General features: G+C 41.8%; 1 protein-coding gene across 1 annotated transcript; it reads left to right on the plus strand.

Annotated features, from left to right (window-relative positions):
- Positions 1-555: 555 nt before the first annotated feature.
- LOC133421693 (jupiter microtubule associated homolog 1-like) lies at positions 556-8,376 on the plus strand. The gene is made up of 5 exons (XM_061711414.1): positions 556-729; positions 3,391-3,530; positions 5,820-5,968; positions 6,470-6,500; positions 7,807-8,376. Exons 1-5 carry the CDS (start codon positions 674-676, stop codon positions 7,947-7,949), a joined length of 519 nt encoding a protein of 172 aa, XP_061567398.1. The 5' UTR covers positions 556-673; the 3' UTR covers positions 7,950-8,376.
- The last annotated feature ends 6,026 nt before the right edge of the window (positions 8,377-14,402 follow it).

The raw sequence follows: 14,402 nt of genomic DNA on the forward strand, positions 1-14,402 counted from the left end.
ATTACAAATCAACTGAAATATTGCAAGCCTTTTATTATTTTTCCATCATGGAATGGATCATATGTGAACTATTTCCATGATATGGAATAAATAAAAATGAAATGAAAAAAAAATGTAATATTGCTGATTATGTTTTACAGTTTAAGATTAAGATTCCCAGAATATTCTAATTTTTTGAGATAGGATATTTGAGTTTTCTTAAACTGTAAGCCATGACCAGCAATATTAAAATTAAAAAGGCTTGCAATATTTCAGTTGATTTGTAATGAATCCAGAATGTATGACATTTTTGCATTACAGAAAATAAAGGACTTTATCACAATATTCGAATTTTCTGAGACAGTCCTGTAGAAATTATCCGGGCTGATGTGGACTGTGGTCGCTGACATAAATCTGATACCTGCTACCAACAAGAGAGTCGACCGCTGGACTTCTGACCAATGAGAGAAGACTTCTGCTCCGTCCCAACCAATCAGCGTCGGCCAAACGGCGGAGGGGGCGGGGCTTGGTGTCGCAGCGGGTCTGGTCTCGGTTATGATCTTCAGTGTCGGGTGGAGTCCACGTCCCGTCGCATCTCCGGGGCCAGGAGGATCTCCTTTTTTTTTTTCCTTCCTCCCCCAAGTATAGTTTGCCTGTTTTGTTACAGCCAAAGACTTTGAAATACAACCTAAAGATGACCACGACAACGACGTTTCAAGGAATGGACCCTGGTGCTAAAAGCAGCTCCAGGTAAAAGGAGCTGAAAAGCTTTTCACGGAGGAACAAAAGAAGTGGGATGCGGGAAAGGCTGTCGAGCAAACGCCTCTTTTCTTTTCCCGGTTTGTGGAGTGGCAGCCTGCGGTTTTATATTAGTCTGACTAATGGAGAGGGATATTTGTGGATTGAGCTAAACTGTCACATAGTCTTGCTAATTGAGTTAATCTTATTGGGCCGCAGCGGCTCCATATCCGTTAGTTATGTAGGTTAGCTGTGTGGGCTATGGCTGGGCAAACGGACACTAAATACACTAAATCACATGTCCGCCTGGAATTAATGCTGAGGTTTTTTTTTTTTTACCCCTTCTTGTTTTTAAGTGGACATTCTTCCGCTTGGCGACAACTTAAATAAGTTAGTTTTTTTTGTAGCTGGAAGTCACAGCTCGCTCTGAATGTGTTTCTCATTGAGCTGCTCTGTGTTAACGGTTAAAACTGTACAGTTTTGATGTTTTTATTAATACAAGATCAATGGAGCCATTGAGGCATGTGATTGATTACAGGAAGGGTCCAGGACTAGATTTTGGGATCTGCAAATGTCATTATCGTGGATGTTGACGTGAGCCAGGGGAAGTTGGAGCTGGAGACATGTCTTTTGTTTATCACGTTTATCAAATGTTTTATTTAGCAGATTCTCCGGATAAGAGTCATGCTGCAAACACGCAGTCAGTCCTTTCCTGTAAGTGATGCATTCCTCCCCCTCTTTGCAGCAAAACGGGAGAAACAATGCCTCTTGAGTTGAGCCTGCCTCCCCATCACACAGGGCTGTGCAAAATACTTTTGTAACAGCTACATGGACTTTGCGGAGGGAGCATGTCAAAAGTCGGTCAACATCAAGCCTTGTGAAGTCTTATGCTGTTTTCGGGGGACGCAGGGGCTTGGGTGGGGGCTAGCTAAGCCTTTAAATCTTCCCTTAGCTCTTTTCTTTCTGTCCTTAAAGCCCCTTCTACCAGCTGCTGGCCATTTCTGCTGCTGTCTGACCAAAGAGGTCTGCAGAGCAGAGAGTTAACTCGAGATAAAGGCTAAACTCTTACTAGGCCATCAAAGGCCTCCTTCCCCTGCCTTATCAGAGTTGCCATCTTTGGTTGTGGACTTCTTCCATCTGCTGTAGCTTCACCTCCCCCAAACTGGCCCCCCGCTCCCAAATATTGATGCTATTTTATTGATATTATTTGCAGGGTTTTATTTTAGGGTGGGGTCTGCTGCCATGCTGCAAAAAGCTTTTCTCCCCCCGTCGCAATCTCAGTGGAAACCATGAGCTCATCTTTTCTGGCCAGGAGGTGAAGTCTGGTTTAGGCATTATTGTCACAGCCATGTGGACGGGACACAAAAAAAGCGAGTGAGACAATCACGCCGGTGCAGTCCACGCTGTCTGGTGGTGGCTTTCATTATACTTTGAGGAGCTTTTTTTTTTTTTTTTGGACTCCATTTGTCTGCCTGGCCCTCGGACAGCTGCTGGCTGTGTCAGCTGGTGTGGCTTCAGGGACGCTGAGGAGAGATTTTACTGGAAAAAAGAGGGAGGGGTCCAGCATGGGTGTACAAGCTCACTGGTGTTTGTCATCCACCCCAACTGTCCTTCAGCATAGCAGAATAGAAAGGGTTTCCTTATGAATGTTTTTAACTGCTATAAAAAGGCTTTCTACGTTGATCCATAATCTCTGAGCTTTATTATTATCCATTGTGCAATATTGGCTCCAAATGAGCATCACATTTGCGTTATTAATTTACTAATAGCTCAATAGTACCAGACGCCAACCTTTTGTGTGCCACTGCAATTAGGAAAGACTGCAACTAGCCAGCTAACTGTGATTATATCTGACTGGAGTCAGCTGCAGGGCAGAAATTGTGACTGTCTGTCTGACAGGCTGACAGCCGCAGCTTAGAGACAGGAGCTCTGCTGGTATCCTGCTTGTGTGGTATGTGTACGAAAAGGGTAGGGTGGGGTAGAGAGGAGCTTCCAAGTAGCTTGGGGGTATCCTTGTTTTATTTGATGAATGTTTTTTGCTTTTTTAACAGTGCAGCTGATCCTTGAACTGTTAACGGGTTACGTGAAGGTTTTGTGGTTTAGTTGGCCTGATGTGAGGGGGGTGGGAGCACAGATCAGAGTTATTATCGTTCACGAAAACAAACGAAATAACGAAAACTAAAATTGAAAAAACTATTTCGTTAACTGAACTAAATAAAAACGAAAATTAAAAGACAAAAACGATAACTAACTGAAACTATATTGCGTGTTTAGAAAACTAACTAAAACTAACTGAAATTATAGATATAATTTCTTTCGTTTTCGTCCCTGTCAATATAAGCCTCTTGGTATGATCAATTTATTCCGCTCTGGCCGTTTATCTCCAACTGGCAGCTACGGCACCTTAACGCCTCGCGGTCCGTGACGTCAAAACTAAAACTAAAACTAATAAAAACTAAACTAAAACTAAGCATTTTTGAAAATATAAAAACTAATAAAAACTAGCAAACCCACATTAAAAACAAATTAAAACTAACTGAATTGAAGGAGAAAAAGTCAAAACGAAATAAAACTAAACTAAAATGAAAAATTCAAAACTATTATAACCCTGGCACAGATAGAAATATGTGATTATCTGTCACTTATTGCCTTGTTTTTTTGTTTTCTCTTAAGGGTACTACGACCGCCTGGTGGGGACTCCAGCATCACCTTTGGTACCGATGGCAACACAAGCCCCCGCAAGGACAAGATGGCCTCTAACATCTTTGCAGAACCTGACGACCCTCATGCTCATCGGAGGAACAACCCACCCAGTAATCCAACCCTAACATCACTCAGATTCATATCGGTTAATTTTACACGATAGGCTTAAAAGATAAGAGACAGAGATGCATACACAAGCACAATCTTGTGAAAGCAGACAGAACCAGTCGAAGCATAAGTAAGCAGAAAGCACCCTAGAATTAGTTCTCCGAACTTGAGCTAGGAAAAAGACACAAGCTGGAAGATTTTTTAGAGTTTTCCGTTGAAGTTGTCAGAACGAACATGTATAATAGCCAAATAGCGCTGGGACAAGGGCAATTAATAGATAGGATTTGTTATGTAAGGGTCAAATATCAGTCCTTAATGGAAAGAAAAGGTCATTTAAAATGTAATGTGCGGTGAAATGCACGGGCTTCACTGTGGAGAGAAAAGTGAATGCAGTAGTGGATATAAACCAGTGAAAGGCTCTGAGATTTCAAGGTCACTGTAACTGTACATGAGCTTAAATGTGATCTGACAGTGTTGCCTCCCTGTGTGCTTTTTTTCCCACACAAGAAAAAAAAAATTTTTCATTCTTTAACGTGCAAAAGCATCTATGCAATATCTATGTATCTATCTATGTAATAAAATATTTATTGTTTTTATTAAATTTTTTTTTGTGGCTTGGCTAATCAGTGTTGGGTTAAGATTTAAGATAACGTTCAAAAAGAGGAAATTTCAGGCTGTCTAGCAGCAAGATTCCTGAGATCACATGTTTTCACACTGGCCACTAGAAACAGGGTGTATCAAATTTTCCAGCTGTGAGGACTATGAGGAATTTGGCCTAAAATCATTATTGCAGTCTGTAATCTTTACAACCAGCAGCCGATCACAGTAAGGACTTTTCCTGATTGTATTCTGACAGTTGGGGGGTCACGTGAAGTTCGAGAGATCTCCTCAGATTGTTGAGCTTCAGTGCATAAACTGAATGAGGATGTTGTTTTTTCTTCTGAAATCATGAAGGATTACTACAGCTTGCTTTAATAGAGTTGGGCTTTCTATGTGAGGTTTCCTGTACCGTTCGACATACGTTGCTGTATAGAGTTTACATTGAATGGTCAAATATTCATTTTAAATGCATGTCTTGAACATCTGGAGCAACTTTAACTCAGTCAAGAATACAGTTTTGCATGTATGTGGCTGCTTTGAATTAAATTAGATATGCCTTGTGTTTTCTGAATCTCTTAAAGAAATTACAAAAATGGTCTTTTGTAAAAAAAATTAAGGTTATTGTCACTTTAATTTCAGGAATGTGCAAACACTATGTTTAAAGCTTGATTATAAGTACTTTAACCAGAATCTCTGGCAGAGTGTTTGTCAGCACTTTCGTGTCCCAGAGCTGTTTGTTTGCTTAAATGCCCTCAGCTCCTGACCACATGATGAGCACGTTCTTACAAGACGTGAAGCTAAGACTACCAGCTGACAAACGGTTGCGTCTTCTGTTTCCGTGTTCATACATTTATTCTGTGGTCCCAGGAGATCCATCTGATTTAACTGTGTTTGCTATTGAAGATGACATAATGCACCTCTGTTTGGCCCATTAATCGAGTTTAACCCTCTCAGGTTTCATATTTGCCGTTCACTCGGGGGGCACACTGATGGGACTATGAAATATCGAGTCATTAATGAAGCTCTCATTAAGTGATAGACACTCAACGGAGCTGATTCACTTATCGCCGTCAACAATGGCCACTCCTCTGCTTCTCCAGCAGCCGCCGTTGTGCTCATGACAAAGACAGTCTGTGCCGTCCCTGGCCCTCTGGGTGATTGCTGTTACCTTATGTGGCTCTGGGTTGCACAGCCTGCCTCCCCACAGTGGGCCGGAGTGAGATTGTAATGCTCTTTCTGCTAAAGGAGAGTGCAGATGCTACGGGGGCTTGTGAGTTTTGGCACAGAAGTCGTCTGCTTGGAAGTGTTCCACCGCTTTTCTGGGTCTGTTGCAGCCGCCCAAGCGGATTTGGTGATGTTTCCCGTCGGTTCCCAGCAGTTCTGGCGTACGTTATCTCAGCCTCCTAATACACTGAGGCTGACTTTTTTTTTTTTTTTTTTTTTTTGTCAAATCCGAGGGGATGAATCTTGTAGTGAACATGGTCACCTCATGAGTTGGACGCGTTATCGTCTGGGTTTGCTTGGTAGCTAATTGGATTAGTGTCCATATGGTATGAATCTGCTGCTTTGAAGCCTTACTCATGCTTTGTCATTTCTGCTTCCTGTTCCAGCTTAAATAGAGTCAGAAGAAACAATAATTTAACAATGACTACTCATTGATGATGTCTAATGATTCCTTCTTGCTCACCCAGCTGGGGCGCCCACGGGAACCCTGTGTGGGGAGCCCTCTGCCCCTCTGAGGCGGTGTCAGCAGCCTCTCCTCTTCCCCAAAAACCCTCAGCCGGAACTGACCACCATCCACAACTCTGGGGCCGCCATGGTCTGGAACCAGAGACGAGAGGTACCTGTCACTTAGTCTGACAGACTGTTTCCAAAACAGAGCCAAGGCCTGCTCAGGGCTCCAGAAAGCACAGTCATAGATAAAGTGTACTTCCACACAGCTCAGTGGAAAATGTATTGGGGGATGGGGTTACCTAATCTCCCTACTTGAAACTAATCCATTTTTTTTTTAATAAATATCCTCTTACATTAGTTATCCCTGTGGAAGCTTGTTTTTTATTCCGTCAGACATGGAAGGAATTTTATAATTGAGCAGATTTAATAAAGATGCTGTGAACCAGACCAGGTTCTGAGAGGATAGGATTCACTCCAAATGCACATCACGATGAGTGTGAACAAGATTACTAGTGTTGAGTTTGTTTAAATTGGTGTCACAGAAACGTCTATTTAGGCAGATCTCTTCTGGGTAGTGTTTTGATAATAATTCATATGCATTGTTCTCTCGTTTGGCTTCTGTAACTTGAGTAAATAATCAGATATTCTTGTCTGCTTTGTATTTTAGGTTGAGAATGGAGAAGAGCAAGCAAGAGATGGTAAGAGAACTGTTCAGCTGTTTTCTAAAAAGACGTGCGAGCGTCCGTCCCACTGGGACTGTCCGTAAACTATGTCTAAACAGCAGTGCATGACTCGGATTACTCAATGAAAAGCTCCTTGGTGCTCTAGAACAGATCAGGTACTTCCACTCCTCCTGCCTCCACAAAATCAGATTGTCACGACTGGTCTTGTCCCTGCTGGCAGTCATACCACAGCTCTTTCTCTTTTTTCTTTTTCTTTTTTTTTACATCCAGTACATGTGTTCCCTCTTTCTAAGTTGAGAACACATGATATCTTTGATGTGGTTTTTCCTGTCTTGATGGCACGATGATCTGTAGTCAAGCAGCTGTTCTTTGCTGGCAGGCCTCAGTCAGAGAGGAAAGCTTTTTATTAACCTCCAGGTGCAGGTTTCCAACGGAGCGGCAGGGTCCTCGGGGAGTGGGGTGGGGTTTACGGCACAGCTCAATGAAAATAGGGACATTTAAGTGCACTTTAATTACTGTCTTTGAGCATGTGTGCCATGTAAGTGTCTTTTTGTTAAGACTGAAATGGTGGGGGGCGCAGATTTTTAAGCACTTACAACAGTTTATTAATACACAGGTACTGTAAACATTTTTATTTATTTATTTAATTCCTTTTATTGCTTTTGTGATTTATTAATTTTTCTATGGGTTCTATGGGTTTCCTTGGGTGTAGAAAGGCGGCAATAAATAAAATGTAAAATAATTGTTGTTGTTATTATAATCGTCATCCATAATATCCTTCAAAACCAAAATGTTCTCCCTTTCAAAAAGAAAATCCCCCGAAATGTTAAAATAGTTATTTGCTTTTAGGTGTAACGTCTACATTACAAAAATAAAACAGTTGATTTGTGGGAGCAAATGCTGCATCGCTTCTGGCATCCAACTGATGTGACGTCCAGGAAGTTTGATAAAAATAGCCTTAAACCCGGAAAATTTAAATGACTAAGTTGCGTGTTTAATTTCCAACTTTTACATGTAGTTAAATCTAAGAAGCCCAACAAACCCAGATGTTTATAGCTGGTGAGACTTTCACTGCTATTTATCCGTCTCCCTCTTGTGAGTGAATAATCTCAGTTTAGACCAAGTGATTATGACTGTTCTCGTTTTCACGCCAGTATTGTTGCTACCTGCAGTGTAGTTGGATCCAAAAACAACTTTATTTTCAAGGAAAGCTTGTTCACTATGTATTGTTCTAACGGCTTGAACATCTATCAGTGGTATTTGTGCCTCCTGCGTGTTGTATCTGGGCTCTGGTGGCGTGACGTGTTGCTCTCGTCTGCAGAATGTCCCGAAGACGAGGAGGAGCCGGAGGAGCAGGTGCAGGGGGAGTCGTCACAGCCCCCTGCACCCTCGGGAGGTGCCAATGCCGCCGCAGGCGGCCGGAGAAACCCTCCTGGTGGCAAGTCCAGCCTCATCCTGGGTTGAGACCACTCCTTTCTCTTTTTTTTTTCTTTTTTTTTTTTTTCATTCAAACATTTTTTGTTTCAATTTTTTTGATGATAAATACCCTCATCACTTTTTTCCTCCTCATCAGCATTTCACGACCCTCCCCTCCCATGCGCTCACACTGTTACGTCCATGGACCCTCGTGTCCTCTCCCTCCACCCTCAAACCTTTTGTTTTGATCCTTTTTTTCTATTAAAACAAAAAAACTGTTGATAAAGCACTTTATGTACGCCCCTCACCCCCCTCCCACTCCATTTCAGCCCATCCTGTAGAGCATTACGCCTGCTGGGAAAGGCACGACATTTAGCTTGCCCCTCATCTCCCCCCGTTGTAAATGGTAAAAGACAAAAATGATAAAGATTTGATGCGTGGATTTTAAATACAATAAAGATTCATATGAAATTTCTGTGGCTGATTTTTCTCTTGTGTCTTAAATCGAGACGCCAGTGGGGAAGGGAATATTTGTTTAACAACTGCTCAGAGTTTACAGATAAATCCTGTTACTAGGGTTAGCAATGGGACGCTTTAATTCTCCTTTTTAGTTTCCACGTGCATAAATGTCTACGAGTGAAGAGCGCCATATTATTTATGTACACCGAAGCGGAGCCTGAAGACAGCAGCCGTTAACGGAGCAAATACAGACTCTGGACTGGAAATGTTTCCAGCCAGAGTAATGATGATAGCTGCAGTCTGTTGTGTCAGAAGAAAAGGTGCATACTTTCATGACATCATTCAGTGGATATTTGGCTCTCTGTATCGTGTTTCAAGATTCAAGATGGATGGGTTTTTTTGTTCCATCGTGTGGTTGGACTATTAAACAAAAGTCAAATTCAAAAGGTGAAAAACAATCCTTGAAAGATACAGTGTTACTCATGAAACAGCTTTTTCTTTCTTTCTTTCTTTTTTTTTTAAGACTGCCTCAAAAGGGCCTTATTTGGTTTTAGTCTGAGCCGTTTACCTTCTTGAACACCAGTAGGAATGCACAAAGAGCCTATAGTTGTGTTTTACAAGAACCTAGCTGAGCTTCATTGGACACACACGGTCTGTCTTGTGTTCGCTCAGTTCAGGTATTTCAAACAAATGTCGTGAATCGTGGCCTTGAGAAGTTTAGACTTTCTGGAAACTTTTTTTTTGGACTGTTGCACAACCAATTTGGCAAAGGCTGTCTAATAAACAGCAGCTCACTTCTAATAACAAGACGGGCCGAGGATTCAAAGGTTGCATCGGATCCCAGACTGAAGTATTCCAATGAGATCAGTATTTCATACTTTTAAAAGAAGCTTGTTTAAAACATAAACACTTCCGGGTTTTTCAGTACCTTCCTTTCTAGTTTCAGCAAATGCCCCATAATGCACCATAACACTGTCAACAGATGGGTATTTCTGTCAACACAGCAACTTTCCTCTGTCACTGTTCTGTTGGATCTTAAACTAGCTTCTGCAACTTTTTCACATTTTAAACTACCGGTAATATTGTTTTAAACGTGCAGCTGAGGATCAGAGTTGACTCATTTTGTTTGATGCCTGTATCCTCACATCTCTTTTCTCTTACTTGCATCCTCATCTGGTGATCAAAGGAGACGTTAGACTGCGTTTAAATTAATGCCAAGGGCATCATTAATAACTGACGACGCCTCTCTGTGTCAGATCTCACTGCTGATGGTGCGTGTCGGAGTGTAAACAAAACTGTGAGGTGGAGAGCACTGTCTGGGCACCCACGGGAGAGGATTTTGGCAATAGCAGTCAGACAGACGCTGTTCCTCATTAAAAGGTGCATGAATATCTGCTGATAGTTGATTAAATGACTATTAAGCCACAATTCCCACTGTATTATGATTAATACCATCTCAGCAGTTAAACATAATGGTGGAGGCATCATGGCATGGGCTTTTTTTGTAATGTGCTGTGAAAAAGTTTTCATTATAGAGAGAAAAATGGAAGCAGGAACATATAAAGTAATCCTGATTAAAAAAAAATAATTTAATTTTAAATCCAAAGAGTTCAATTTTTCTGATTAGATAAGACACCTGAATTTTACCTGAAGAGAGCTTGGATAGTCTCCAGCAGACCCCTGTGACCCCAAATAGGAATAAGTGGGTATAGCTGATGGATGGATGGATAAATATAAGACAATGACTTCAGTCACAGACAGAGCTTCAGCAGACTGGACTGACGTCCTGGAACGGCCCGGACCGAGACCAGTCATGCATCTCTGTCACGCTGGCCAAGGGGCTTTGACCGGGTACCACATATGCTCTGAATAGTAGTGCTATTAAAAAAAGTGTTGCAACAACCTCTAATGTTAAAAAGAGTAGATGATAAACGTCTATGGAATACAAAAACTTAGCGTTAATATGTTTAATTTTTCACATCTTGAGGGGAAAAAGTGGAACGCTTAACTTTCATAAAAATATCCTTTAAGAAAACAAAAAAACAAACAGACCCCATTTGCTTTTGAAATGCTAATCTTTACACTAATCACGGGATAATCCTATATGGTCTGATAAAAACTGTAAAATATCAGTTAAAAATTAAAGCGCACAGGGTTTTATGACCACCTACATTTAATCCTCTTGTCTTTAGTCCAAGATCTCTTTTTACATGGTGCTGTATTATTGACTTTACAACTCTTTGTAAGCCTCTTATTCTGAAGCGTAAGGCATGATCCTCCTCTTCAGATTAGTCATGATGATGAAGCCTATTTTCAGTGGCTTGTGATGTTACTCTTTAGATGAAGGGGAAATTACAAACATGGAATATTTTTCTGACCGAGATGAGCAGGTCAGCTCATGTGACGCTACAGTCCTGACAATCTTTATACAATACTCACCTGTTTAACCCATGTATTTGTTTTATAAACACATCATCGACGCTGCACACGAGGTGGGTTTTTCAGCCTCATCTTGCTTTCTGGTGAGCTCCTTTAGGCCCAAACTGAGCGGCTCAGGGCTGCGGCACAGCGGTGTGTTTTAGTCCTCATCTGCTGAGAAAGGCATGCACGGGTCACTCAAGACCAGGCAAGGAACTTCCTGCCCTGGAGAAACGCCAGGACGTTAGAGTGTGCTCAATGAAGGCTTGTTTCAGTGAGTGCTGCCTCCACAGGGAATGTCCTATGCCCTTTCTGAGAGTCGGCCTGGACTTCTGGTGCTTCCCGATTCACATGTGAGCAGTGAATTGATCCGTACATGAATATTATACTCACTGCTCATTTATACTTTTACTCCATTTTGGAGCTGCATACTTCGTGCATACTTGCAAAGATAATATTTACTTTTTTACCAAATTTTGAGGTCTAAAAAAAGTATCAGATGATTATTTTCATTAAGTCATGCTCTTTTTACTGAGCATCTATAGTTCTCAAAGTCCCCCCCCCCCTCCCTTTTTAACCAGCCAAGTCTCCTGCTTTATTTTGCAGCTGTGAACAAATGCAGTGTTGTCTTTTGCTCTTTCCTCCTTGTCAACGGCTAAACAGTAAAACTGCTTTGGATACAGACTATCCTCCTTGATCATCCTGCTAATCTTTCTACAAAGACGGGAGATTACCATTTTCCTTCCCCCACGGCCATATGCACGGTTATTTAAGTAATGTGTGTGATTAATGTTTCAGCATCCGCATTCATTTGCCACTCCGGTACTGACGGGGTCATTAGAGCTCATATGCAGCCCAGATGAGGCCATGTGTTTCTCAGGAGGTCTCAGAGGAGGGAGCGGATATGTGAGGATGGAAGTGAGCGGAGGAAATGAGGTGAGTCATCAGTCAGTCAATCTATACCTCCATTTATTCATCTACACTGACTCAGCAACACTGACAGCTCTCTCTGGAGAGAGGATTTATCCTGAAAACATACAGAAACACTGCATGATCTAATCCATTGTTTTGTTGATTTTTTTTTTACAAGAGGAGAAAAAAAATATTTAATCAATGTGTTTTCTGGTTTAGTTTTCTTCCTGGCATTTTTGTGAGCAGGAAACAAATCCTCCTGACTATCTGACTGGCTCGGTAATGTAATGTTCCCCACCCTCTATGAACCCACAACAGGAAGCACTGGTTGGCAAATGGACAGGGCTGTTTCCGTAGCGACAAGGAGAACATAAAAGCCCTCCTTGCAGTATCTCCCGTGGCTCATATTGAACCTCCTTAACTAGAGGAGGGGAAGTGATGGAGAACGGCGTGATGGGATGGACAGGGACCATTTGTTTGAACTCGGTCCCAGGAGGAGGCGGACGGAGCAGGAGGTGAGACGGTTTTATTTTACATCTACCTCCAGGAACCGTGGAAGCCTGCATGATCAATTTATTGACGTTGTGAGTTTACAATCCCCCCAGGACTGTGACAGCTTCATGGAGTTTGTCGTTTTTGACCCAGCAACAAACTACTTTGGTCATGTTATTTATTACACTGTAACCATGAGGTTTGAAAGCCTTGTCATCGATACATACATGGTTGTAATTCCCCATCGGCTCATGGACAGTATGTTTGATTTGATGTAAACTCAAATATTAAATGAGGATATTCTGAATCCCTGAGATGTTTTTTCTCTGTGGTGTGCTCTGTTTGCAGATACAGCGTAGAGGACTCTGTGGACTTGCTTTATGAAGCGGTCCGTAAGGAGATTTTAACTGCAGAATGAAGTTAGTTTATCCCAGTCGTCCAGCTAAATCATTTAATATGTTATTATTCTATATTTGGAATCAAACTCAAGTATGTAAACTTTTCGTTTAAAGTCAAGTTCTGTTCCTCACCTTGTGATAACAAGATCTGTTGATTTTTTTATTTTTTTTTGTGTGTGTGTCTGTTCTATCTTTTTTATTTTGGGGAAAAGTATTCACCACATGGATTAGATTTGGACACATCCGCTGTTCCGCCACTAGAGGGCATTGCAGAGGCTGCAAAACAGAGGCCTGTAACTTCCGCCGCCTCTGCAGCGCTGACCTACTTTTGTGAGGAGTTGTTCTCCCTGTTGCTGCAGAACAGGCTTCTCAAAACATATCAGTCAATGATCCCTTACAATCCTTTAAATGGGTTTAATGGGGAACAATGCAGTGTTTCTTTTTACATGTCGGGTAAGTTTGGTGACCCCTGAGAAAAGAAGGTTAATAAGGTTTGTTTTGTCCATTCTAGCAAGATTAGGGTATTGCTGTTAATTGTGACAACAATATGGTGAAAGGTGTGAAGTTAAGCAACGACAAATAAGTTTTAAAAAAATTGCACTTTCAGGAAAATCAACCCTAAGTCTATTATAAGATAATGGGGACATACATTTAAATAAAAATGCTGAAGATGGAAAGAGGAAGGCTTCTATAGTAGGACTGGAAAGCCAGGCTGGAGCCTGGAACCTGGAACCTGGAGCCTGGAGCCTGGAGCCTGGAGCCTGGAGCCTGGAAGCTGGAGGCTAGAACCCGGAGCCTGGTTCCTGCAGCCTGGTTCCTGCAGCCTGGAGGCTAGAACCTGGAGCCTGGCTTTCATTATGAGCCCCACACACCCAAGACCTAAACAACAGGTCAGTGTTTAACTTCTCCTCAGGCTGCAGTTGCACAACTCAAGTGGTTACAGTTCAAATGCATTGCCTTAAATAATAGAGAATGATGCAAATACTAGAATGTTCATGTCTGAAAACTGTAATGCTGACATTTCAAATTCAGCTTCAAACACCAAATACACCACATGTTGTTTTAGCCTCAGACAACACGTAATGTGGTTAAACCATAGACTGTAAAAACAGTGAACAAAGCAGGAAGACGCGTGACCTATTGGTTTCTGAAGAGGGGTTTAAAGCCTGTTCTTCTTTTTGCTGAAGGGAACACGCCCTCAATCAAAGTTAGCTTTGTCACCCAGCTCCTTCAACTAAGCCCTGCCAAAATGTCTGCAGTGGTGCAGTCAGACGTTTGCAGCAGAATAAACAACTTAACATGTTGACTTAATGGCGAAATCAGAAATGATAGTGGCGTTTAGCCCAGCTGTGTTAATACAAATGGGCAGTTGCTCCTAATAGCTGTAGCATGGGGATTATGGATGAGGATGTGGCTGAGCTGACTGCCAATCAATCATATTAGAAATACATTACATTCTCCTGGTGTGGTAGAAATAGAGAGTTGTGATGGGTGTGAAATCAAACCATATAGACTTAAAACGGTTTTTCAAAACAGGCTGTAAATATGTTTAGTTGTGCTCTAAAGTTGGACATTTCAACATTGGAGATTTACTTGCTTGTGTATTCAGACTCTAGCGGCCAGTCGGGGAACTGCAGTGAAACGTCGTTCTGCGTGAGCAGACTGATGCTAGGGCAGAGATCAGTGATCGATTATGGGAGATGGTGAAAAGGTTTGGAACTAATAAATAGGAGAGAGGCCGGCTGCAATAAATATAATGAGATGTAATTTGTGCCTTTTAAAATACTTACTTGCTGTACTCTACTGCCCTTACTTTTTAACA

Source organism: Cololabis saira, chromosome 21 (assembly GCF_033807715.1).
Source record: "Cololabis saira isolate AMF1-May2022 chromosome 21, fColSai1.1, whole genome shotgun sequence".
Lineage (NCBI taxonomy): Eukaryota > Metazoa > Chordata > Actinopteri > Beloniformes > Belonidae > Cololabis > Cololabis saira.

Excerpts from the sequence above, each read along its gene's own strand:
- LOC133421693 (XM_061711414.1), top strand. The coding sequence starts at position 674 with ATGACCACGACAACGACGTTTCAAGGAATGGACCCTGGTGCTAAAAGC. Across the intron at positions 730-3,390 it reads GGTGCTAAAAGCAGCTCCAG|GGTACTACGACCGCCTGGTG; the intron begins GTAAAAGGAGCT and ends TTTTCTCTTAAG. Across the intron at positions 6,501-7,806 it reads AGAAGAGCAAGCAAGAGATG|AATGTCCCGAAGACGAGGAG; the intron begins GTAAGAGAACTG and ends TCTCGTCTGCAG.